This window comes from Globicephala melas, chromosome 5 (genome assembly GCF_963455315.2).
Source record: "Globicephala melas chromosome 5, mGloMel1.2, whole genome shotgun sequence".
Taxonomy (NCBI): domain Eukaryota; kingdom Metazoa; phylum Chordata; class Mammalia; order Artiodactyla; family Delphinidae; genus Globicephala; species Globicephala melas.
Window position 1 is genome coordinate 85,962,371 of NC_083318.1, and position 24,865 is coordinate 85,987,235.

At 35.8% G+C, this 24,865-nt stretch overlaps 1 protein-coding gene across 4 annotated transcripts in view; it reads left to right on the forward strand.

The window, feature by feature from the left end:
* Nucleotides 1-1,192: 1,192 nt before the first annotated feature.
* YTHDC1 (YTH N6-methyladenosine RNA binding protein C1) overlaps nucleotides 1,193-24,865 on the forward strand; it is a 34,689-nt gene continuing 11,016 nt past the window's right edge. For 2 of the 4 annotated variants that reach the window (XM_030880703.3, XM_030880704.3), the window contains exons 1-9: nucleotides 1,193-1,595; nucleotides 11,403-11,504; nucleotides 11,872-12,200; nucleotides 12,320-12,752; nucleotides 17,288-17,377; nucleotides 17,838-17,891; nucleotides 18,462-18,556; nucleotides 20,061-20,169; nucleotides 20,251-20,368. In XM_030880703.3, coding sequence (XP_030736563.1) covers nucleotides 1,568-1,595; nucleotides 11,403-11,504; nucleotides 11,872-12,200; nucleotides 12,320-12,752; nucleotides 17,288-17,377; nucleotides 17,838-17,891; nucleotides 18,462-18,556; nucleotides 20,061-20,169; nucleotides 20,251-20,368 — 1,358 coding nt within the window. In that variant the 5' untranslated portion in view covers nucleotides 1,193-1,567. The remainder of the gene's footprint in view (nucleotides 1,596-11,402; nucleotides 11,505-11,871; nucleotides 12,201-12,319; nucleotides 12,753-17,287; nucleotides 17,378-17,837; nucleotides 17,892-18,461; nucleotides 18,557-20,060; nucleotides 20,170-20,250; nucleotides 20,369-24,865) is intronic. The other 2 variants (XM_030880705.2, XM_030880706.2) reach the window with 1 other exon arrangement.

Consider the following 24,865-nt stretch of genomic DNA (forward strand, 5'->3'; position numbering starts at 1 on the left):
AATATACTAATCTAATTGTGTTTTCAGAAGATGAAATCAGATTGTGTAGGTCAAGTGCTCAGAACGGTTCCTGCCAGACAGTAAGAACACACAATTTTTAGCTATTATTTTTACACAGTAACTTCCTGTTAACTTGTCTCTTCCTTATACATACTGAAAATTCCTGAAAGGCAGAAATACTGTCCTATTCATGCTTGATTCCTAAGCATCTGATACAAAGCTGGATTTATATTTACTGAATTGATTTCCTTCTCTCTTCTCCCTTCAAGCCCTCCAGATAGCTCCAAACGAATCTCTATTCGTGTTTTCCCACTACTTAAAATCTTCCCACTGCCTTCAGTTTGGTCTCTACGTTAAAAGGGCAATCAAAGACCAAGACACCATAGATCTGTCCTTCTCTAAACTTGCCATAAGTTTGTAGTTTGTTTTTATGTCTATAACACTGTTACTTTTCTTGTTTTTCTGTTCTTCAATTTTTTTTTCTCTTGTAAACTCAGTTATGGAGCAGTGAAGCAAAATTACATTTTCATTCGTTGGACAATGAACTTTAAGCAAGTTTCCTCGCAGATCTTACCATATCATGTAAAATAATTTTTCGTCACTTCTGTAGTTTTAATTTCTCAATAGTCTGTTTAAATCAACTGTGTACCCCAGGACCTCGATAAATGTTTCAATCAAATTTAGGTGAATTACAAAGCTATTTTAAAATACAATATAATTCCCTTCCCCAGTTAAAAACGAAACTAGTAGGCTTTTGTGACAAGTGAGCTGGTTGTGTCCTGTGCTGCCTTTGGGTAAGCCTGTAGCACCAAACAAGAAAGTACATCCGGTACCTAGAGTAGAAAGTGGTGGCTGCAAAGGGACTGGCCCAGACTTGTCCTAAATAAGTCTCCAATTTCCAGAACTGAATCAGGTGTCCCGCGGAGCGACAGAAAGCATCTTTGCTTTGAGGCTGGAAGCTCCGTTAATAGGCGCTTCAGGTGAGAAACCTGAGCCACCTGGGAATACCCAGCGCAGCTGGCTCCCCGTAAACTTGGGAGACTTTTATCGCTAGAAATAGAACTCATTCCAGGGACTTCCGGGCTGCGGGGGGCGGGGCAACGTGCTGACGTTACGTCACGTTCTTGCCTGACCTGCCACCCCGCCCTCTCCGCACTGTGACGTTCCCAGGGAGGAACGAAGCGTAAACAGCGCAGGGCATTTTGGGAGGGGGATTGTTTCACGCAGGAAGCAGGCTCCATTTTAGCGCCGCCCGCTGTCGCCATCTGTTTCCCTTCCCTCCCCGTTACCGCCTCCCGTTCCTAAGCCCCAACGGGAAGGCTGGGCCTGGGGTGGGGGAGGCAGGAGTGAAAGGAGGAAAGGGGAAAAGGGAGAAAGGGAAGAAGTGGGGAGAAAGGGTGGGTCGGGAAGGGTGAGTGGTAGAGGCTAACGTGCGAAGCGCGCAAGCCCAGCGGACGGACTGACGGACGCGCCTGTGGTTCTGCTGCCGCGGCTGCGGCGCCCGCGCGAGTCGCGTCGAAGCGGCGGTGGCGGCTGCGGCGGCAGCAGCGGAAACAAGAGGGGAGCAATGGCGGCCGACAGCCGAGAGGAGAAAGGTTAGTGCGGAGAAAGGTGATGGGCGGAGGTGGGGCTCGGGAGTGGGTCGACGGAGCCGTGGTCGTCGTTGTGGGTAGGGGAGGTTAGCTTCCTCCGCGCGGAGCCGGTCTCTCCATCGAGACGCTTGGACTCATTGGAAAAGACAAGGCCTGCCCTTTCGTCCTCGGTCTCCACATAACCTAACACTTCATCTAGCCTTGGATTTTTCTTTAATCCTAATTCCCTTCTTCACTTAACGTTTATGTGTCCTGGGCGCGGCAGAGAGAAGGCCTGTTCTGAGTTGCAGGCCCTTAGGTTTATTTCCTGGTAGTGGTATGCGGATGTAATGCGTATCTTCAAAACAGCCTTTTCTGTTAGGCTGAATTTCGAAAACCCTTAATACCCTTAAAGCTGGTAATCTACTAAGTAAGCATATTTAAGAAGTGATATAGGTAGATAATTTCGCGAAATGTCTACGAGTAACTTATGGCTGTTCTGTTAAATAGGCAAAGTGGCAAGAATGGCCTGTTTGGTTCCTCAGATACTTATTCTGGAAAACGTGATGTTTGAAAAGATGATTATGTGATTTAGGCCAGGCAGGAAAAATCCTGGCCACTATTGTGATAGACACACGTTGTGCGTAGTTCCTAGAGGGTACAACCAGGAACAAATGGATACAGTTTGTAGAGAGTCGGAGGGCTACAGTTACTTTAAATATGGGAAGAACTGATGTTGCCAGAATGAAATGTCATGTCTTTTTAAATACCGACCTTCCAAGCCCTGGAAATGTTAATGTAGATCCTGAATCAGTACAAGTCTGGAGAGTGGTCTAGATTGGATGGTACGTTAAGGTTTTTTACAACCCTAAGATTACCATGATAGATTTGGCAAGGTTATGGTTGATAAAAATCTGGCCAGCTGCTGTCCTGTATTTTACGGATCTACTCTTTTGTGTGGCTAATTGATTTGGGGGAGGGAGGATTTGTTAAGTGGGCTGTAGAGTCAAGTTCCATTAGACTTGTGACCTCTCATTTTTCTCCTTGAAAGAGTTTTCATGAATCAGTGAACTGCTCAATAATAGGGACAGGCTTGGGCAACGGAGTGGGTGGGAATATGTTTAAGATATGGCTCCTATCTCAAAGCAACTCGGTGATTAGGTTTTAGTAGTTCAATTCTCCTTCCTTAAACGAATCCTAAAAAGCCTCTCCCTTCCTTTTGAGAAGTCCAGAAGGAATGTGATCATAGGATTACATGGTGTTAGTGAATAAAAGAAACTGCTTTTAATTAGTAGTAAAGTAGTATTAAGTAGATGATTTTAATCAGGAAGAATTAATTCAGTCAACATTTGATTGTTTCAGAGTGTAATCTATGATCTGTGTGTATGGGAGTGGGTGGTGGTTGTGGTGGGTGAGATGAACTAGATAAAAAATGAGTAAAAGCTCAGTACTTCTCAAGAGTTCAGTGTCTGTTAAGGTGAACATAGTTGTAAGTCATTTATGGAGTAGACACAATATTGTACACGGAGGAAAAAAGTAGGTGATGTTTTATAAATTTTGTTTCAGAAACGGATTTAGTGATGAAAACGTCTAAATGCATAAACTTTGTAACTATTATTGGGAAGTAGTAATGCCACCTATTAGCAATACTCAGGATAAATTGTCCAGCTTCTGAAAGGCCTCCCATTTGTGTAGTTTTTAAAAAATTAATTTTCATAATTCAGCTTCATTTCAGAATTTATGATGTAAGTACTTATAGTTTAAGATTGTCTCTAGTTTACTGGGAAAGCTAGCAGATACATACCTACTGGAATTGCTTATTTAATTTTGGAATGAGCAGATTTCTAGAATAACCCACTTTGCATGTATGGAAACTGAGGCCTAGGGTGTCTCACTTTCTTGATCTTTGTCAAACAGCTAGAATAATAGCCAGAATTAGAATTAATGCTTGACTCTTTCTTCTCATGTTGAACAGGGAAAAATGGGAAGCTAAGTACTTACTGTCATCAGTAGGATGACAGTGAAACACTAGGAAATTGTAAAGGTAAACCCTGTCACAAATCTTAGACATGTCACAAACCTTAAGTCCTTTCTTGAAAGATTCCGTAAGTGGTGTAAGATCTTGATAAGAAATGAGTTTAAGTTGCAGAAATTTGCTATAAATCACAGAGCAGTTACAACACTTCAGTTATAAAGTCCTTGGATTATTGGGCTTTGCACATTAGCTGTGTAATAAGCAGACATTACCTTCTATAAATGCTTCTGTAATACCCATACCAAGAAAGTGAAGCCTATAACTGGAGAATTTGCCAGCTTCCTGATTCCTGTGGTGATTGTCCAAAAAGTAGATGTGGAAGATGTTGGAATGTTGGTGGTATTAACTAGTGTTAATTGCCATTTTTCTATGTTTTCCATTATAAACACCTGGTTTATATTTTATTTCTTAAGCTCTTAAAAATTTCTCTCTGAAGAACAGTTATACAAGTTTAATGTATCTAAAATGTGGATAATGAGGTACCACTTTTGAAAGTAACATGTTTTCTGCATTACCAGACTGGAAGCTCCATGAAGGCCAGGAGTATGTCTTGTTTACCAGGTTCCTGGTGTACAGTAATTATGTCTCAGTGCCTCGAATAAATGATTTAGAAGATTGTAAATCATTAGCTCAAGGTTGGACTTCATTAATGACTGACTAGTTATGACTAGTTATGTGATATTTGCTATTGATGTCCAAAGTTAAGAGTTTCCCAGTTTAAATTATATACGTACACACACTCATGCAGGCAAATACATATAAATATGTATGCATGGTTATATATACACACATATATGTGTATACACACTGTAGCCCTCACTATAGTAAGTCCTTAGGGTTAGATTGACTTGGTCCACTTTAGTTAGGGCTTTGTAAAGCATAGAGTATGTATTTGATATTCCGATATATTTGTTTTACCCATAATAGAAGTAGGAGAAAAAAATTACAAATGCCCTCCTTAGACTTCAATTGTATGCGTTTTGGAAGACAGGAAATTTGGATGGTATAGGAAATCCAAGTCTCTACACTTCTTGAAGAATGACGGTTTTGAGTGACAAAAAAGTAACTGAGAGACTGGTCTAATGTACAACACAACAGAAGGGGAGGCTCCAGGAAATCTTGCTACGTTGCCAAACCCGACTAAAACTACATTAAGTGAATTAAAATAAAAACTGTAATGTATTATGGTGCCCTGTATTGGAAAACAAAATAAGTAGTATATTTAAGTACCCAGTTTTTTGTTTTTTTTTTTTTCTTTAAATATTTCAGGTCTTAGTCTGATGCTGGATCCTGAAATAAATAGTACTTTGTATCTCCTAACCCAGAAGCTTCCTGGGTCAAAAAAATGAACTGCGTCTCAGATAAAGGTTAATTTTCTACACTGATATCCCTGGAGTTAAGGTTTGTGGCCTTCGTGGGCCAGGAATTTCAAGGTTGAGGTGTGATTCTGGTAGAGTGGAAACAGCATTAAATTTGGATTCAGAACTGAGATTTAAGTCACAGTACTTTAATTCTTTGGGCTTCATTTGGGATATTTTTTGTTTCCTTGTTTTGCTTCCTATACCCATGGATCTGTACCTCTTTCCCAAAACTCAGTTTGTTAATAATATCGATAGTTTGTGATAACTAAGATTATGCTTGCTTAACAAGTGATGATAATGAAGTCCGTATAAAAACATCATATATTGTGAATGCAAAACGTTCACAGATTATTGCATTTCCATAGAGGAATCAAGCTAGCAGTAGCCTGCTTTGTTTTGTTTTTAATTGAGGCAGCATTTAAAAGACAATTTCAAATAAAAATCTGAATTTGGGAATCCTCTCGAAAATTTGTAAGATCCAACATAGCACTTGTATTCGGTCAAGGCAGTTAATCCACTTGAGTTGAATAGGCTTGTCCCCTTTAGCATTCCTACTCTTCCACAAAGTATCATATATACTAAAACTGAAATTTGGTGTCCCTGTGCCTCAGTATCTTGAACCTTAAATTTTCTTGCAGTTATTTAACATCAGTGTTGTTCAGGAGTTGTGGGTTTATATGCATTCTAGGGTCAGGCAGATAAAGTACTTACTTAGTACTGTAGGTAATGGTGAGTGTTAGGTTATAGACAGTAAAGGAGTAAGCATGGTATATGTTCAGGCAATATTAGTAAATACACTGATGTATGGGGCATAAACCCAGATTGTCTCATGCAAAACTATGACATAAGTTACCTTCTCTGTGTCTTAACAGAAGACTATCAGGACTGCTCCATCTGGTTTTTTTCAGATGGGAGTCTGGGCCCCTAGTGATCAAATAGTCTTTTTTTTTAAATGTAGGGCCTGGATTTTTATATTAAATCCTTGGCACTTTCAAAAACAAAGCATCCAAGAGCTAGATTCATCCTACAGGCTGTTAGTGTATAACTTTGAATGGATTTGAACTTTAGCTGTAAATGGAAATACTGTTTATTTGTGTTTCATTTGAGTTAATTTGTTGCACTGACATATTGTGGAAAAATTCATTTTGTTGTGGCATCTAAAACACAATTTTCAGGGTTTTAAAAGGATTTTTTTAAAAAGACTGTATAGTTCTTTATATAGACTTCTCAAAAAAAGTGAAGTGCTTTAACTGTAGAAATACTGCATTTGAGTTATTTTTTATATAGAATTCTTAACCTGGCATTTGCTAGCCTTTGTTCATTTTATTGCTAATATTCTTAAGGTGCTGCTGTCAAACTACTGTGAAGAAATTGTATATGTACATATCACTATACAGAATAATAATGCTAAATTTCAGGATAAAGTGAGTGATTTAAAACATTAAAGTAGTTTAAAGAGAGTCACCCTAGAGAACCGGTGGATGTTACTTTATCTCTTAAAGACATAGTTATTTCTTTCTAAAAAGGATATGCCAGTGATAGATAGTCTTTAATAGTAGTAGCTTCTGAGACTACTAAAATAATCTTTCTTTATAACTAATTCATTTTAAATTGAAAACATGAATTAAAATATATACAAACTCCTTTCTCTAGCCAATGAATGAAGTGGTCAGAGGAAGCAGCTTGTTAGCTTTATAACCCAATACTATGAACTCTCTCACCTTTTTAAACCAGATTTTGGTTTTTAAGAGTACTCCTTATATTTATAATTAAAACCCCTAAGTTTAAGCAAAACTAAGCAGGTGGTGGTAGTTTTGAAAACATCTATCAAGTATTTAACATTTCAACCAACAATAGGTGGAGTCCATAGCTCCTCTCTTTGAACCTGAGTAGACTTTTGTGATTGTCTCTGAATAAAATACTGTGGCACTGTTGCTGAGCTTCTGCCTAAACCACCATGAAAGCTCTAAACCACCATGAAAGAGGTCGGCCTACGCTGAAGCTGTCGTGGGGGAAAGTGACCATAGAAAGGAGTGCCCTAGGAACCCCAGCTGTTCTGAGACTTCCCAGCCAAGGTATGTGAATAAGCAAGCCTTCAAATGATTCTAGCTAACCCTTAACTGCAGCCACGTGAGAGACCCTAGTTGAGCCTCAGAACCATAAGCAATAATAGTAAATTACTGTATTGTTTTAAGTCACCAAGTTTTTGGGGTAGCATGTTAAACTTACAGCAGTAGATAGTAGGAACATTTATGCATTTGTCTTATTGAGAAAAGAGGATTTTATTTTATGTGCTGGACCAGATTTTGTGTATCATGTACCCTAGTCATTAACAAAAGGTTCAGAAGCATCAAATAACTGCCCTGTCCACCCCCTTCCCTTCCCCAAACACTGATCTTTTTATTCTAAATGGCTCTTTTCAGAGGTGAAGAAACTGGAGCTGAGACTGGGACTTTCCTAAAGATACCTAGCTCTTAAATGATGACCTGGATTTTCTTGCTTCCAAATACAAATCTCTTGCTCCTATGTATCATATTTCAGCAAATATATAAGCGATTTCAGTGGTGGAGAGAAGTAAATTAAAATGTGATCTTTTATATCGGGGTCAGATAGAAAATAATATTTTAGGCTTTGTGGGCCACATAAGGTCTTCGTCATATATTCTTTCCTTTTTTTTAAGACACAACCTTAAAAATGAAGAAACCATTTATATCTTGCCAGTCAAAAATAGGCCATGGGCTGAATTTGTCCTGCAGGTCTTATTAGTTGGCTGATACTGTGATAAAACCACAGTTAGGTTTTTTTTTTTTTCCACAGTTAGGTTTTTGATGTCATAGACTATAATATGGATAAAAATTTGTAGACCATCAAGTGAGGATGTTATGGTTGATCTTAAAGTAAATTTAAGGTGCTATAATGTTGGTAATATGGAGCTTTCTGGTGCACTAATTTGGAATTGATCTACTAGTGCACATGACCTTTCAGTGATACTTTGTAGTTTTGTTTTCTTATATTTTGTTTGAAGATGCTTATTTTATAATAGCCAGGACATGGAAGCAACCTAAGTGTCCATCGACAGATGAATGGATAAAGAAGATGTGGCACATATATACAATGGAATATTACTCAGCCATAAAAAGAAACAAAACTGAGTTATTTGTAGTGAGGTGGATGGACCTAAAGTCTATCATACAGAGTGAAGTAAGTCAGAAAGAGAAAAATAAATACTGTATGCTAACACATATATATATATGGAATCTAAAGAAAAAAAAAGGGTTCTGATGAACCTAGGGGCAAGACAGGAATAAAGACGCAGACATAGAGATGGACTTGAGGATACAGGGAGGGGAAAGGGGTAAGCTGAGACAAAGTGAGAGAGTTGACATATATACATTGACATTGACATATATACACTACCAAATGTAAAATAGATAGCTGGGGGGAAGCAGCCGCATAGCACAGGGAGATCAGCTCCTGCTTTGTGACCACCTAGAGGGGTGGGATAGGGAGTGTGGGAGGGAGACGCAAGAGGGAAGAGATATGGGGATATATGTATATATATAGCTTATTCACTTTGTTATACAGTAGCAACTAACACAAAATGTAAAGCAATTATACCTCAATAAAGATGTTAAAAAAAAAAAGATGATTTTAATGTCCCCCATCTGATTTAACCGTAAATTTAGAAAGCCTGAACTCTAGACGTGTGAATTTGCTCAACTTGAATTTCTGAGCTTCTGTTTCTTTATCTGCAGAGTATTGGATCTAAAACATACCTTGTGTGTGTCATGTATGATATGTGTGAAAGTGATAAAATGTTAGAAAAGCAAGTATTGATTAATATTTTAAAATTTTGTAGATGCTTTCTAAAACTGCAACCAATCTTTGAATTTGACTAATAAAATTATTTGTTAAAGCTTTTTAAGACAGTAATACCCTTTTTATAGGGAAACCATGATTTAGGCATGTCTGAAATTTAAATTGATTAATTAACCTGCACAGTTATTTCATTCTGTGTTTAGCATGTCTGGATTTAGCATGTATAAAAGTTCATGTGAATGTTCAGGCTTTTGAAGTGGATATTTCTAATCAAGAACTAGTATTTCATGAAAAGATTTGTGTAGCACTGTATTTACTTAATTGCCTATTTTGCTGTCCTAGTTGTATGTTTTTTCTTTTGCTTCTACAGATATCTTATTTTTCAAGATCTGTTGGACCCACTTTTTACTGACTAGAGAGCTTTGACCTAAGAATAATTGAATATCTGAAAAACTTGGGTTTTAAAAAATCAAATTGTATGTTTTTATTTTTTATTTACAATATAACGTCCAAAAATTGTGTATGCCACCATTCAGGTCTTCAGGGAATTTCCTCAGTGAAAAAATGAACCCAGAGGATGAGAGAAGCCTTTTTGGTTGGCATATCTTGATTTTCAGTACCATTTAAGAAAATAAGTAAATAAAAATGATAACAGTCTGTATAGTATATATTCATTTTAGAAAAATGGTAAAGTACAGAAAAGCATTCTTACCAAAGAAATCAGTTACGATGCTATTCCAAGCATAGGTAATTTTCAGTGTTTTTTTTTTTAATTTTTATTGGGGTGTAATTGATTTACAATGTTGTGTTAGTTTCAGGTGTACAGCAGAGTGAATCTGTTATACAAATACATATATCCACTCTTTTTTAGATTCTTTTCCCATATAGGCCATTACAGAGAGTTGAGTAGAGTTCCCTGTGCTATACAGTAGGTCCTTATTAGTTATCTATTTTATATATAGTAGTGTGTATGTGTCAGTGTTATTAAGTAGCAGCAGTGACTCCAAGCACAGAGGAAGATACATTGTTACCTTTTCCATATCCTGTGTAACCTTGCTTTCCTTCTTATTATGCCTACATTATCTGTTTTAGTTCTCTTGAGTCACTGATTTCTGTCCCTCTTGGGGGATATTTGAACTCCATCTAACCTGTTCATAGACCTCAGGTTAATAATCCTTGCTACAATTTTAGTGGGCTTTCCTTTTTGGCTGGAGCTGTGATACAATTGTCCTATCTCATCAGTTTTTATGATTTTATACCTCTCTTTACGTCACCTTAGATTTGGAAGATATTTTTTGATGCCAGGATATTTAGTGTCAAAACATTTACCATTAGCTTTAGTGCCTTATTTGAAAAAAAAAAATCAGTTTAAAGTACTAAATACATAGTTGCATGTATTTCTAAGACTTATTTTATCCAGTTGGACTGGGTTGGGGGTAGGGAAGGTGATGGGGTAATAAAACTGAGTTCTAAATTTTCACAATCATTGACTGTATCAATTGCAGTCAAGTTTCCTTGTCTGAACAAGTTATACTTTTATAGTCCATGCTAGCAGCCTCAAATGTTTTTGATTGTGTACCCTGTCAGTAATTTTCTTCTTTTAACTTACTTGGACATTATTTCAGACAAACAGGATAGCTGTAAGGATAGTACAAAGAATTCTTTTGCTTTTCAGCCACGTTCCACAAATGTTAACATTTTTACCACATTTGTCTTTCTGACTCATTCTTTCTCCCTCTTTTGTCAGTTGTAGACGTGATGCTTCTTTGCCCCTAAATAGTTACGTATGTATTTCCTAAAAAGTAGAATTCTCTTTTACTTAACTGTAGTACTATCAAAATCAGGAAGTTGACATTGATACTTGTAATCTACAGATCTTGTTTAGATTTCACTAGTTTTTCAGTTGTCTCAGATAATGTGCTCTGTCAGTTATTGTATCTTTTAGTCTCCTTTAATCTGAAGTATTTCCTTAGTGTTTGTATTTCATGAATGAACTGTGACATTTTTGGATGCCTCTAAATTTAGGTTGGTTTGATGTTTGTTTACTCATGTATAGGTTTAGGTTTTGCATAGGAATATCACAGAATTTTTCTATTCATAGTGCATCATTCCAGGGGTTCCATGTTGTTGATTTGACCCACTGCTAGTGATGTTAATCTTGATTGCTTGGTTAAGCTGGAGTGTGCCAGATTTCTCGACTGTACAATGGTAATAAGTATTCTGCCCGGAGTACACAATCTTTGATAAATGTATGTTTATTTAAATATTATACACATGTATTTTTATTATTGTGCACATTTTAAAGCAGGTACAAACATTAGACATTAAAGGATGAGCTACAAATACAGAAGGTCTCACTTTTTCTTTTTGTACCCCAGTATATCCTTTCATACCTTATGGATTATATATACTCCTGACTTTGTAGACCAGAGCTGTGCATCATATCCTTTACTTTATATCGTTTTGTAGGAATTATTCTTGTGTCTTGATCCTGAAATAAAAGCTCCTTGAAGGTTGTGTTCTCATACTTCCGTAGCCTCAACACAGTAAGTACTCAGAAATAAATGCTTAATGTTAATGATTTTTCCCTGTTACTTTTTAATCTTTTGCTTCCAGATGGAGAACTTAATGTTCTAGATGATATTTTGACTGAAGTACCAGAACAGGACGATGAACTCTATAATCCAGAGAGTGAACAAGATAAAAATGAGAAAAAGGGTATGTAAGATTTCTATTTTTGTTAAAATAGCAAAGTAGAGATCAGTTTCTTAAGAAAGAGTCTTTGCTTTTGTACTTATTCCTTGAGGCACTTACCACCAAAAGCACAATCATGAGAAGCAGTGGTACCCAATTCCATGTGAATGAGAGTAATATGTTTTTTTCCAAACGCGTGAAATGTCTCATGTATTTATTCCAGTGTTTGAAAGCTGTGTTTTCTTTATGATTAACTTTGGAGTAAAGGTATTTCAGAAAACATTTTAAAGAAGTGAGGCTTTTATTCTCTTATGTATTTACCTGTTAAACTTTGGTGAAATAAGTCTAATACCCAAATTCTTATATATATTTTTTTCATTGTATTTTTAAGGTTCAAAAAGAAAAAGTGACCGAATGGAATCTACTGACACAAAGCGACAAAAGCCTTCTGTTCATTCAAGACAATTGATTTCTAAGCCACTGAGCTCATCAGTTAGCAATAACAAAAGAATGGTTAGTACAAAAGGAAAGTCAGTCACAGAGTATAAAAATGAGGAATATCAAAGATCTGAAAGAAACAAACGTCTAGAAGCTGATCGGAAGATTCGTTTGTCAAGCAGTGCCTCCAGAGAATCTTATAAGAGTCAATCTGAGAAAACATGTCTGCGGAAAAGGGATCCTGAAAGGAGGGTCAAATCCCCTACACCAGATGGTTCTGAGGTAGTAAATATTATTGCAGATATAATACAGAAAGCAGTTCTTTTTGAGGCTAGAACTATTTATTCACTCTGACCTTGTCTGTTATATGACTGCTGATTCCCTTTTTCTTTAAACATCAGAGAATTGGGCTTGAAGTGGATAGACGTGCAAGCAGATCCAGCCAGTCTTCCAAGGAGGAAGTGAACTCTGAAGAATATGGCTCTGACCATGAGACTGGCAGCAGTGGTTCTTCTGATGAGCAAGGCAACAACACTGAGAATGAGGAGGAAGGGGTGGAAGATGTGGAGGAAGATGAAGAAGTAGAAGATGATGCAGAGGAAGATGAAGAGGTGGATGATGATGGAGAGGAGGAAGAGGAGGAAGAAGAAGAGGAAGAGGAGGAGGAGGAGGAAGAGGAGGAGGAGGAAGAAGAAGAATATGAACAGGATGAGAGAGACCAGAAGGAAGAGGGAAATGATTATGACACCCGGAGTGAGGCTAGCGACTCCGATTCTGAATCTGTTTCCTTCACGGATGGGTCTGTCAGATCTGGTTCAGGAACAGATGGATCAGGTACTAATTTTTATATGTAAAGATTTGTCTTTTTTTTTTAATTGTTTTTTTTCTTGAACATGTTTAAATTGAATTATAAAATTTTTGAGGCAATGGGGGGGATGTTAGTAAGACTGTCCTGTGATTTTTTTTTTTAATAGTGTGCTTTTGAGTATTATAAATGCACTTGAATAAGATTTACATATCTTAGTAAAGGCATTTCCCAGCTACAAATTGATTGTATTATAAATACACTAGTCTGATTGTTTCTCTATAAGGAGATGTATTTGAGGTTTTAATGTTATAAATTCTTAGATTTCCATACTAGTCAACAACAGCTTATTTAAACACTGATGTACTTGAAGTATATTCATATGGAACCTGTCTGCTAGGTATTAAAATATTTTCATGTTAAATGCCTCTAGATTTCCATCATGTGGCAACAGAAACCAAAATAACTTTCTTTTTCTCTTGGGAGCACAAACTTTTCTTTCATTTTTGTACCTGTGGGTTGACTGACGGGCAGGGTCTCCAGAGGGCTGGGTGTAAAGGTACCAGATGGAAAATAAGAGTATAAAATTATTGTGGAGAGACTGGGTAAGAGGCATCTTGGGTCATTCCTTCAATGCTACATGCCCTGCCACTTTATCTGACCCATGAGACTTGAATATGAGAATGGTAGGTAGTTGCAGTCATTAGACTGAGGGAGCCCTCTTTTGGGGGGAAGTTCAGAGGGTAGAGCAACGAGAGGCCAGGGTACTTAGAGACCGCTGGTCACTCTGTGATGATTATACTCATGGCTGTCTTATGTAAAGATGCAGCCAGATCTCCTACATAGGCCAAATGTACTAAATATTGGAATACAAGAAAAATTCTATTCTTTTGATATATATGATAGTTAAATGTCATTATTATAGAATTTTATCATTTTAGTGTAGTACATTGTTAGTAAATCATATTTTTGATATAGTGTAAATGATAAGAGCAAATGACCAGGTATTTTTCTAATTGGCAGCTGAAGTGCTTCTAGCCTTTTGCTCACTAGAGTTTTAGGTTTGGGAGTTTAGATAGGTTTTGACAGGGGGCTAAAGAGTTAAACTGAATAGATGAGTAGGGTTTGATATAAAAAAAAAACTTGTGGAATCTTTAATTCTACTATCCCATCATACTTTTTGCAAACTGATGGGATATACGTTTTGTAATTTATGATAATGGATAGAGAACAAAAATTGCATTGGCAATATGAATGAATGTTCATTTATTGTGGAGAATGTGTCAAACCTGTAAAAGTAGGGAACATTTTATTATAGGAATCTTCTTTTTGGTGTCCCTGTTAAGAACGATATTTCTTAGACTTGAACGTTTATCCTGTTTAAGTCAAACGAGGGAGACATATAAATACGTAGGGCCTGAAATAATGTATATTTTTAATAAATTCCTAGATGCTGATACTTAACAAGATACTTATTCATACTTTATGTTTTTTGTGGATTAGACATTTCAGATTGAATGGTAGCCAATAGTTTTATAAAACCTGGATATTAAAACTGTTAAGAGACTTACTGTTATAAAAGAGATACCTGCCTGGAACTCTTACTTTCCATATTAAAGGAAAATTTGTGGCTTTTCTTTGGAAGAGCTCTTATGTGGAACATTTTTTAAAGACTGTATTTAGTATGCAGGACATTATTATTTTTATTTTGGAGTGGTTTCTCTTTATAATAATGTGTGAGAGAAAAACGGGGTGGATCTGGAACTCCACCAGAGGTAAAAAATGTTTTTAAAGATTTTTAAATACAAGGGATCACAGTTTAGTTTTTGTGTCTTGAATTTTCTAGATTCCAGTTTATTTTACCTTATTTTTTCTCAAAATTTCAGTAATTTCCTTATAAAAGTGACATACTTGGTGGTTGTTAAAGGTTTATTTGTTAGATGACTGACTTTTTTTTTTTGCGGTATGCGGTCCTCTCACTATTGTGGCCTCTCCTGTTGCGGAGCGCAGGCTCCGGACGTGCAGGCTTAGCGGCCATGGCTTACGGGCCCAGCCGCTCCGTGCCATGTGGGATCTTCCCGGACCAGGGCACGAACCTGTTCCCTGCATTGGCAGGCGGACTCTCAACCACTGCGCCACCAGGGAAGCCCTCAATTGTTTTTTTGACCTGAGAATAATAGTCGGGAGAGGAGATCATAAACTTAAGAGCAGTGAAGGTTATTTATACAAAAAAGATAATAAATTCTTGGAGATTTTTCATGGTAATGCTATATTTAACATTACATAAAAATTGTTGGGCGAGATCTTACTTCTGCTTCTATTATATTTCCTGCATCTTTTTTTTAAAAAATAAATTTATTTATTTATTTTTGGCTGTGTTGGGTCTTCATTGCTGTGCGCGGGCTTTCTCTAGTTGCTGCGAGCAGGGACTGCTCTTCATTGCAGTGCATGGGCTTCTCGTTGTGGTGGCTTCTCCTTTTGTGGGGCACGGGCTCTAGGCAAGTGAGCTCGGTGGTGCATGGGTTCTAGAGCGCAGCCTCAGTGGTTGTGGCGCATGGGCTTAGTTGCTCTGCGGCATGTGGGATCTTCCCGGACCAGGGCTTGAACCCGTGTCCCCTGCACTGGCAGGTGGATTATTAACCACTCCACCACCAGGGAAGTCCCTGCATCATCTTGGTGAGAGATTCTTTTAGTACTTAGAACCGTAAAGTATTATTTTTAAACAGCAGCAAGAGATATATTACCTTTGTCATCAATTTATAATGCTTAGATCCCTAACTATTCAAAGAGGAAAAGAATAAAAGAAACATGCTAGAATTTTTGAAAGAAATAATTAAAAAAATTTTTTTAAAGTTATTTTTCTAATCTCTTTCATGTACATGTCATACTCATTGATTCAGTGAATTCAGTTCCTTCTGTGTGCCAAACACTATATAAGAATGTGTAGTCAGTGAACAAAACAGACATAGATGAGAAAGAGATTTGGGATATGACAAAAACTCCTGTTATCTGTTTGGACGAGATTCTCAGTCATTTTATACTAAAAGGCTTCAGTCTATTCTCTTGAAGTCTTATAGTTTACCCTGAGGGAGAGGATTTTAAAACTTAAAGGTCAGGTATCATTCAAGGCCAACAAACCTGTAAATAAATGCTTTTCTCTATAGCTAGTTATATAAATTTCATTATGTTCCCAAGTTGCTAGCTTTAAATGGGCCTGGCTTTGAAGTTGTGCCAATATGTACTGCTTTGCCTTTCCTTTTTGCCTTAAGTTAGGAAAATCAGCATCATTTACAAGCTTCTTGTTAACATCTATTCGCAGAAGGAATTAGTAGTAAATTACAAAGGGAAAAATGCTTAAACTAAAAGCATTTTTTAAAACTCCTTGGAGTTTTCTATCTTAAACTAGTTTAAACCTAGAATCCCCTTTCAAGAATAGAAGTAAAATATCTTTTCTATTCTCTTGCTCATGGCTTGTACTTTCAAGTTAGAAACTAGGTTCTGCCACTCAGGAACTGTGGGACCCTAGCCAAGTTGCCTAACCACACCACTAAGTTGAGGTTTCCTTTTCTGTAAATGAGAATAATGGGTATTATGTATCTCATGAGTTTGTTATGAGGATTAAAGGAAATAATTTATTTAAAGCTTTTAAAATAGGAGTTTGTATGAAAGATCATTGATTATTATTTTTCAACATTCTGTTAACTTTTATAAAAATAAGTATATGCATTTTCTCCCATCATATTCCTTCTAGCTGAAAAGTAAAGGTGCTTATAGTGGTGTAATTAAAATACCAACAGAGACAGGAGAGTCTAATTCCATTTTAGGCCCTCATTTATATGCTTCCAAATTAAGCCTGAAATGGTTCTTATAGGTAATGCAAAAAAACCTCTTCTGTCTACTGAAGATTCCCAGCTTTTTAATAGAAATACATAGACTATCGCTGAGATTTTAGAGATAAATTTTAAATTGAATTTGAAAATAAGCAGTAATTCAGGAAGGAAGTGGTCAGGAAGAATGGAATTGAAGATACAAAAGCAAGCAGTGGCAACCAGAAGGGAGTCGCTAATTTACTATAGTGTAATTTAAAAAAAAAAAATTGAAAGGCTTTGGGTTCTGGGGTTCATCAGACATCTAAGATAGAATCAGAGTTGGAATTGTGATGAAGAATGATAGTATACTTTTTAAAAAGAGGACTGAAAACAGTGGTACTTGGTTCATAGAAGGGAACACTGTAAATTTAATTGAAAGAAAAGTTGTGTTTGCTTTGCAGAATTTTTTTCTCTTTTAAAACTTTAAGACCTTTTATATATAGGATAAGTAGTTCTTAATTATAGCTGTGTATTTTTATTTGATTAAAGTTGGTGGGAGAAATAACAAAATGTCCTTAGTATTTGAACAGTGTCTGAATTGGAACATCTTAGGAAATTGAGGGGGTCAGGAAGGATTAGTAATGAATAATACTTAGGGATTATGCAAAATCCAGATGCATGGTGATACATTCTTGTTTGACTAACGGTACCTATATTGTAATGTTTTTAAGAATCTTGTCTGAATTCTTTTTTAGATGAGAAAAAGAAGGAAAGGAAGAGAGCTAGAGGCATATCTCCTATTGTTTTTGATAGAAGTGGAAGCTCTGCATCAGAGTCATATGCAGGTATTCTCATTTTATTTGTGATCATATCTGACTGATTCTAATGTAATCTGCTGTAAAAAGTGTGTGGAGGCTGTAGTTTAGCGTGAACTTGTTAATATTCATTAGTATTGATTTCTGGCATGTTCAGTGTAATAAATCTAGAGGAAACTAAGCTTTTTCTTATTATTTTAATCCTGTTCTGTTACTGCTTAAGTGGAATTTCACTTTTTTTTTTCTTGGAAGATGATGATTCAGTGACTAGTTTTCTGAGTGAGAAACTGTTCAAATATTTTTAAAAACATCCAAACAACCCAAAAAGCAAAACACTCGTACACATTGAGAAGTATTTTTTTTTGTGTGTGTGGGTGCGCCAGGAAGAATAATTTGTCTTGAATGAGAACTTTATGTGACAAGACTGTAGAAATTTTGTCTTATCTCTATTAAAGCTCAATCTGAACAAATGTACTTTGGCTAAATACAGGTTCAGAAAAGAAGCATGAGAAATTATCATCTTCCGTTCGTGCTGTCCGAAAAGGTATCATTTAAATTTGAAATTGTTTTCATTGCATGCTTCCTTAAAAGTCATTATTTTGCCTTATTGGTTCTCCATTAATAGTTGGTTTTAATGTAGTAATGTTCTGATATATTACATTAAGGGAAAAAAAATAATTTAGTCTTACACAGAGCTCCATGTTCACTTCTTACTGGGTATCTTTTAGAACAGTAGCGGACATTTTAGGACATCTTAACAGTTTTTGGACAGAGTGGATGGTATATATATTTTAGTAGCATAATGGTCTATTAGTAAATTTTAAATGATTAATGTGATAAAGATCTATAAAATTTATAGCCATTTTCACACTTAAAAAATATGGATCTGATATATTAGAACATTACTATATTAGGTTTGCCTTCTTGCAAAATGCTGGTGTCTTTCTTAGCTTTGCTTTATTATGTGTTGTGGCTTAGCTTTCTAGGTTGAATGGGTGATTATGAATTTAAAAAGTTTAGCTGGGTTTTGGAGGGCTGATTTCAGTTAGTACAACTTATATCCGTCTGTGTGATAATGGCCTCTGTTTAATCAATTTGGATTTCTTTTTTTCAGATCAAACCAGTAAACTCAAATATGTCCTACAGGATGCGAGATTTTTTCTCATAAAGAGTAACAACCATGAGAATGTGTCCCTTGCCAAAGCTAAGGTATTAGCATCAGTTCTGTTGAAATATCCTAATCTTGAAAATTTAAATGTGAAGGTGGACTTGAGTATCACTTGAGTACATGACATACTGTAATTTTCATTAAAGCTTTAGAGATCCATAGTCCAGTTGCCATGTAGGGTCTGCTTTTTTGACTGGTTAGGCAACCTAGTAGTAATTTGAGTTTTCTTTTAAATCTTTTGAAGATGAGTTTAGAAATAAAAATATTCGGTATTTGAAGAATATATAATTATACGTTGTACTGAAAAAGCCGTGTTTCTTTGGATTTTTGTGTTTCTATACTCAATTGCTAGTTTATTATACTAATAAATTTTATAAAGTTTTTTTAGTTAACCAGTTTTGTTTTATATTGCTGCTTGTTTTACACCTTGAGATTTTCTTGAATTCTTTTCCGGAGAGTTTCTTTTACTTTTAGAAGTAAGATCACTTGGATTTAGAAGAAAAGGGAAGAGTTAGTTTTAGTTTAAAGCCCCACCCTGGGCTTTACAAAAGGGATATGCCCAGTTGCTATAGGATGTCGTAAGGTTAATTTTTTAAAAAATGTTTTTGTTACAAAAATGCATCTACTTTTTATATCAACTATTCTAATATTTTTGTATTTTTGTTTTAAGAGAGTTTCTACTGACTTTGAGAAAGTTAAAATTACGCATTTTTTAAACTGTATTTCTGTCAATATTAATAATCCTATATTTCTAACTTAAGTTGAGGGTTACCCACTAAATTTTACAGATGGAAGGAATAATACACTAAATAGTGGAAGTTTATTCTGTTCTTTAGCTGGAGTGGATTTAGGCAGAAGTAGTTAAGCACCTAGTGAGAATGAGGTCTAGTATGTATCAGCAGATTAAACTGAATTAGAGGTTCTGGTTTACATTACCATTCCTGCCTCTTAATCTTTCATGATCAAAGAATTGTTTAAAATGCTTTGGAAATAATAACTATGTTCCAGCTCAACATAAAACACAGGTCTCTTCAGTCAAACTATTGATACATGAAAATTTGAACTTAAATAGAAAGAAGAGAGAAATGCTAGAAACTTGACAGAAATTCTTCACTTATGGATTTATTAACATGATCATTTTTAATTATTTGGTTAGTCACAGTTTTTAAAGAAAAAAATGTACACATTGTGATTCACCTTCAAACAAAATGTTTTTACCACAGTAAATGGTTCTGATTTTAAATTGTAGGTGATTGTTTTTATTATCTAAAATTCTAGCCCATATGATTTGATTGCCCCCTGTCCCCATGTGTTTACTAGTTGTTTTAATGATTTTGTTAAGGTTGGTAATTTTCTCCATATTTTTCCCAAGTTTTTAATAGATTATTCCATTATTTTGACATACATTATTCATAAATGTCCTATGAATAAATAGGACATTTATTCATTATAGCTTATTGGTAACCTTGGTCTTCTGCAAATGTAATTGGAAACATCAAAGATTTACATTAATTTCAATCTTTGATCTTTACATCATTTATATAGGGTGTATGGTCTACACTGCCAGTAAATGAGAAGAAATTAAATGCTGCATTCAGATCTGCAAGGAGTGTTATCTTAATATTTTCTGTGAGAGAGAGTGGAAAATTTCAAGGTAAGAGTAAAAATAATTTGGATATGTAAAAACATTAATTATATTTGCATCTATATATTATGTTGTGATTTATTCCCCTAGGATTTGCAAGACTTTCTTCAGAATCACACCATGGAGGATCTCCTATACATTGGGTGCTTCCAGCAGGAATGAATGCTAAAATGCTGGGAGGCGTCTTTAAAATTGACTGGATTTGCAGGTAAATTACACACTTCAGTGTAGATAATTAAAGTTGCTCTTGTTTTGAATGGGCTACCAGTTGAGAATAATGTTAAAACTCCACGGTTATTTAGTTTTAATTTATTATTATAATTATTTTCCCCCTTATTTTGGTGTCATTCCTAGGCTGATTGGGATCTATAGAGTTTATTTAACAATGTTAAAAGTAAAAGTAACATTAATATGCTTAGATTGTATTGTTCACCACCTTTATAATGTAATGTAGAATGCATAGGGCAAAGATTTATTTAGTCAAGAGTTTTATGTATTTCATTTGTTCTCTGCATTAGTATTATGGCAGTAAATTTACAAATCAGACAGTTGCTTATGTTATTAGCACATGTTTATGTTTAGTGATTTAACATGCCATTTTATTACTGTGGAGTGGGAAAATAGTCACCCTTTGACTTGGCTAATATAACATTTTGGAGGTGACTAATTTAGTTGTGAACAAGTAGTGTTTAAGGAAGTTAGCAAATCATGTTAGTTGGCATTGTGACCTTTTGAAACTGCAGTAGTTAAGATTTAAATGTTTGTTAGAAAAGTAGACTTACTTTGAAATCTGAGTTATTTACCACTTTTTTTTGTCCTTACTGAACGATTGTACATTGTTTTAAAAAATGATTAAAGAAGTCTATTTAGATGATACAGAGAGACTTAACACTTCAGCAAATGGATAGTCTCTTGTCGAGAACTGCAAAATGGGGCAGAAGGCAGAAAGCTTTTATAGGATAAATAATAAAGAATAAGAAACAGACAAGAAAATATCTGATTAGATGGGGCCACACAGTCAACCTTCTTTGGGATGAGGAAGCCCAGAGTTGGCTTGGCGTTTGGGGATTGACTGACTGGATATATTGCATTTCTGGTCAAGTGGAGCATTTACAGGGACATGAAAGTTATCTAAGTTTCAGTTTGCTGGCTTAGCACCTTGGACAGGAGTGGCTCCATCTGGGGCTTAGAAAGCTATTTCAACAATATGAAAAGCTAATTATTTAAGTGAACTTTATATGGCATACACAAATCTACTACCTGTAAAATTAACTTTAGCTAAATAAGAATTACCTGAAAGGGACCATATGGATTTTTTTGTATCATTAAGTCGGCTTAGGTGGATTTTTGATGAGGATAGAGGAATTGGATAAGAAAGAAAAATGCTGTTCATATTCAGAAGGCAAAGTAGCACAAAGAAGAGACATGAAATCAGAAACCATGGGGTGGGGGGTGTGAGTGGGGTGTGTGGATGGGATAGGGAACCACCTTTTTAATAAAGCAGATAGTCATTAAAGAGAAGAACAAAAGGCAAAGATGGGTAGTAATGTGGGCCAGCCTAAGGAGTTAAACCTTTGCTGTGGGACAGTGAGGAACTATGAAAATGGGCAGTGATACAGTAGAGATAGTGTATTAAGTTGATGTTTAATAGAGTAGCAAAAAGCTATATGCGCATATAAATATATCACCATTATTCATCCAGTAATTACTTTTTTTTTAATAAATTTATTTTTACATTTGGCTGTGTTGTGTCTTCGTTGCTGCAGGCGGGCTTTCTCTAGTTGCGGCTAGCAGGGGTTACTCTTTGTTGCAGTGCGCGGGCTCTTCATTGGGGTGGTTTCTCTTGTCATGGAGCGCGGCCTCTAGGCGCGCAGACTTCAATAGATGTGGCACTTGGGCTCAGTAGTTGTGGCTTGCAGGCTCTAGAGCACAGGCTTAGTAGTTGTGGCGCATGGGCTCAGTTTCTCTGCGGCTTGTGGGATCTTCCCAGACCAGGGTTCGAACCCATGTGCCCTGCATTGGCAGGGGGACTCTCAACCACTGCGCCACTAGGGAAGCCCCCTGTCATTACTTTCTATAGGGAAAAATTAGAAGCAATCTAAATTTTCTCATAGGAAATTGGTTAAGTAAATTATGGTTTGTCACTTAAATGTAATACACAAAAATAATTGTCCATGTGATAACATGGAAAGATACAACAAATGAAAGGATACATAATTATAACGTTGGAATGCATTGTTAGGGTGGTGAGATGATATTCCCATACTCCACTGTGCCCAGGGTTTTAAAATATAGATTTATAGTTCTTAATTTCTAAAGTTAAATCATAGTCAAAATTATAAAATTTAAAAATCTGGTGGCAGTTTATAGGGAAGACAAGGTGCCAATTATTTCTTAGCAGAGATAGACATTTTTACTTAATTTTTTGGATGGATAACTGTAAAGGCCAAAGGAGAGATTTGTTAAGTCTATGGTTTAATGACTAGAAACATTATTGGTGTCACTGGAAAATATTTGGAGGTGATGCTTTTTTAGGAGAAAAATAATTACCCAGTTTTAGATTGGTGGTAGCAAATTTTATTTTGAATGTTGCTTGTTTTGTGAACCTTCATTTTCAGATTATTGATAAGGAAATTTGTTTCTTAATTTTAGAAGATGAGTTTAATTTATTCACAGATTATCGTCTTAATTTTCTTCTTCATTGACTTACTGGCTCTTTTACTAACTCATTTGAAATATATATAGCTAGCATCAGAAGATAGGTACAAACCCAAATAGTCCATTCTGCTAAGATTTTGTGTAAAATTTTGTGTAGTAATGTTTTTTATTACTGTTAAGTAAGTTTTTGGTTTACCTGGAAAAGAATATTCTTAATTAAAAAAAAAAACTAACTTTATTTTTAAATACTCATAAGTGCGTTAAAGAGTAATGTTAAAATACTTCAGAGTTCTGAGGGGGCACGTGTTCTTATTACATTGACATTCCTTTGAGTAAGTCACTTGAACTCTTAGTTTTCTGTGTGAAATGAGAATTACATTTGACCTTCAGTGTTAAAAGGATGAAACTTTAATAAATACAAACCCTGAAGGCTTTGCTATCAGTAATAGTAACTGCTATTAATATATTTTCTTTTCAGATATGATAGTTATTAGAGTTTTATTTAAGCACCTTTTGGATTTAATAATAACTAGCCTTAAGTTTTTTGAGGTGTGGTCCCTGGATCACCTGCATCAGTAGTATCTGATTATTAAAATGCAGAATCGTTACATGCACCTCAAACCTGTAGGCACACCGGAGTTTAAAACTAGATGGTGCATGGTAGCAGATAGGAAAGGAGGCATTAAAAAGTGACTTAAGTTGCTGCTGGGAGTTAGATCAAAGTAAGGCTAAAATCTATAGAATGTCATTCAACCAGAATTAAATCTACTGACTATATTGTATTTTAACCTCACCCCTTTCTTGTCCATTCCAGATAACCCATTTCTCTTTATTTCATGGTTTCTCGATATTATTCCTTTTAGTTTTAATGACCAAAACAGCTGTCAGTACGTAAGAGCCTCTGTACAGTTTCATGTTCTTTTGTTAAATATGCCCCATTTTCTAAGCTCCTTAAGTCAGAGAATCACTGCCATGTTACCTAGGGTACTCACAGTAAAGACAGTCATCTCTAGGCTTTTTCATTACATGTCTGCTCAAAAGCTGATTTTTAGGATGCCTGCTCTATAATTGTGATGACCACAGATGTGCAGTTTCTCTTAGTCTTAATCTGAGCCCTGTTTTTCCTAAGGCCTCATAGTTCTCTGTGCTTTTCAGTCTGGGATTAATTTGTCGAAACAGTGGGCAGAGGTCTCTAGAATCTAGTTAGAACCAGTGCTACCAAAGAATTTTAACCCTAAGTGACTCAAACAGCTCAACATATGCCTTTTTTTTGGACCTAGGGTATTCCATTGCTAATGTTTAAATAACAGTGGTAACTCTGTACAATAATAATTTGTAACCGTCCTGCACTTTCGTAGTTGTAGGTTATTTATTCCTTTCCGTAACCTTTTTTTAACTGGCAACTGAGAGGAAAAATCTGAGAAGCTATTAAAGTACAGTTTTAACTATAGATCTGCATCTGGATATTCTAGGCTTTTGATATGGACTTATTCTAGCTTAATGATAGTCTCTTTCCCCCTGCCTTCCCTGTAAAGGGTGTGTGTGTGTGTGTGTGTGCGTGTGTGTGTGTGTGTGTGTGTGTGTGTGTGTGTATGTATGTAGATACATACACACATGTTTTTATGTATGTATATACACTATTGAACCACTCTCGATGTGTGAGGTAAGATGTCTTTAAGGTGAGGAATCCAGTAGTAGTACCTAGTAGGCATTTCTGTACACTCTGCCCATTTCTCCCATACATTCACATCACCACCACCACAGATCATGCCACCTTGATACTTTAATTTTAGATATATTTCTCTTTTCCTGTAAATGTCGAAATATTTTCTGAGCTTTAAAAATAGTTGTGTAAAATTTGGGAGTTTAATATTCATCTTTAAGAAAATTCACATAAGGTTAGAATAAATGGTTATATAGCTGGTCCACTGGACCAGGTTATTTGCTTGTATTTTTTCTTCTCCATTATGTCTTTGCTCAGGTCCTTTTCATTGCTTCAAATGTAACCCTGCCTTACCTCTCTACATACGGCTTTTCCTGAGTCACT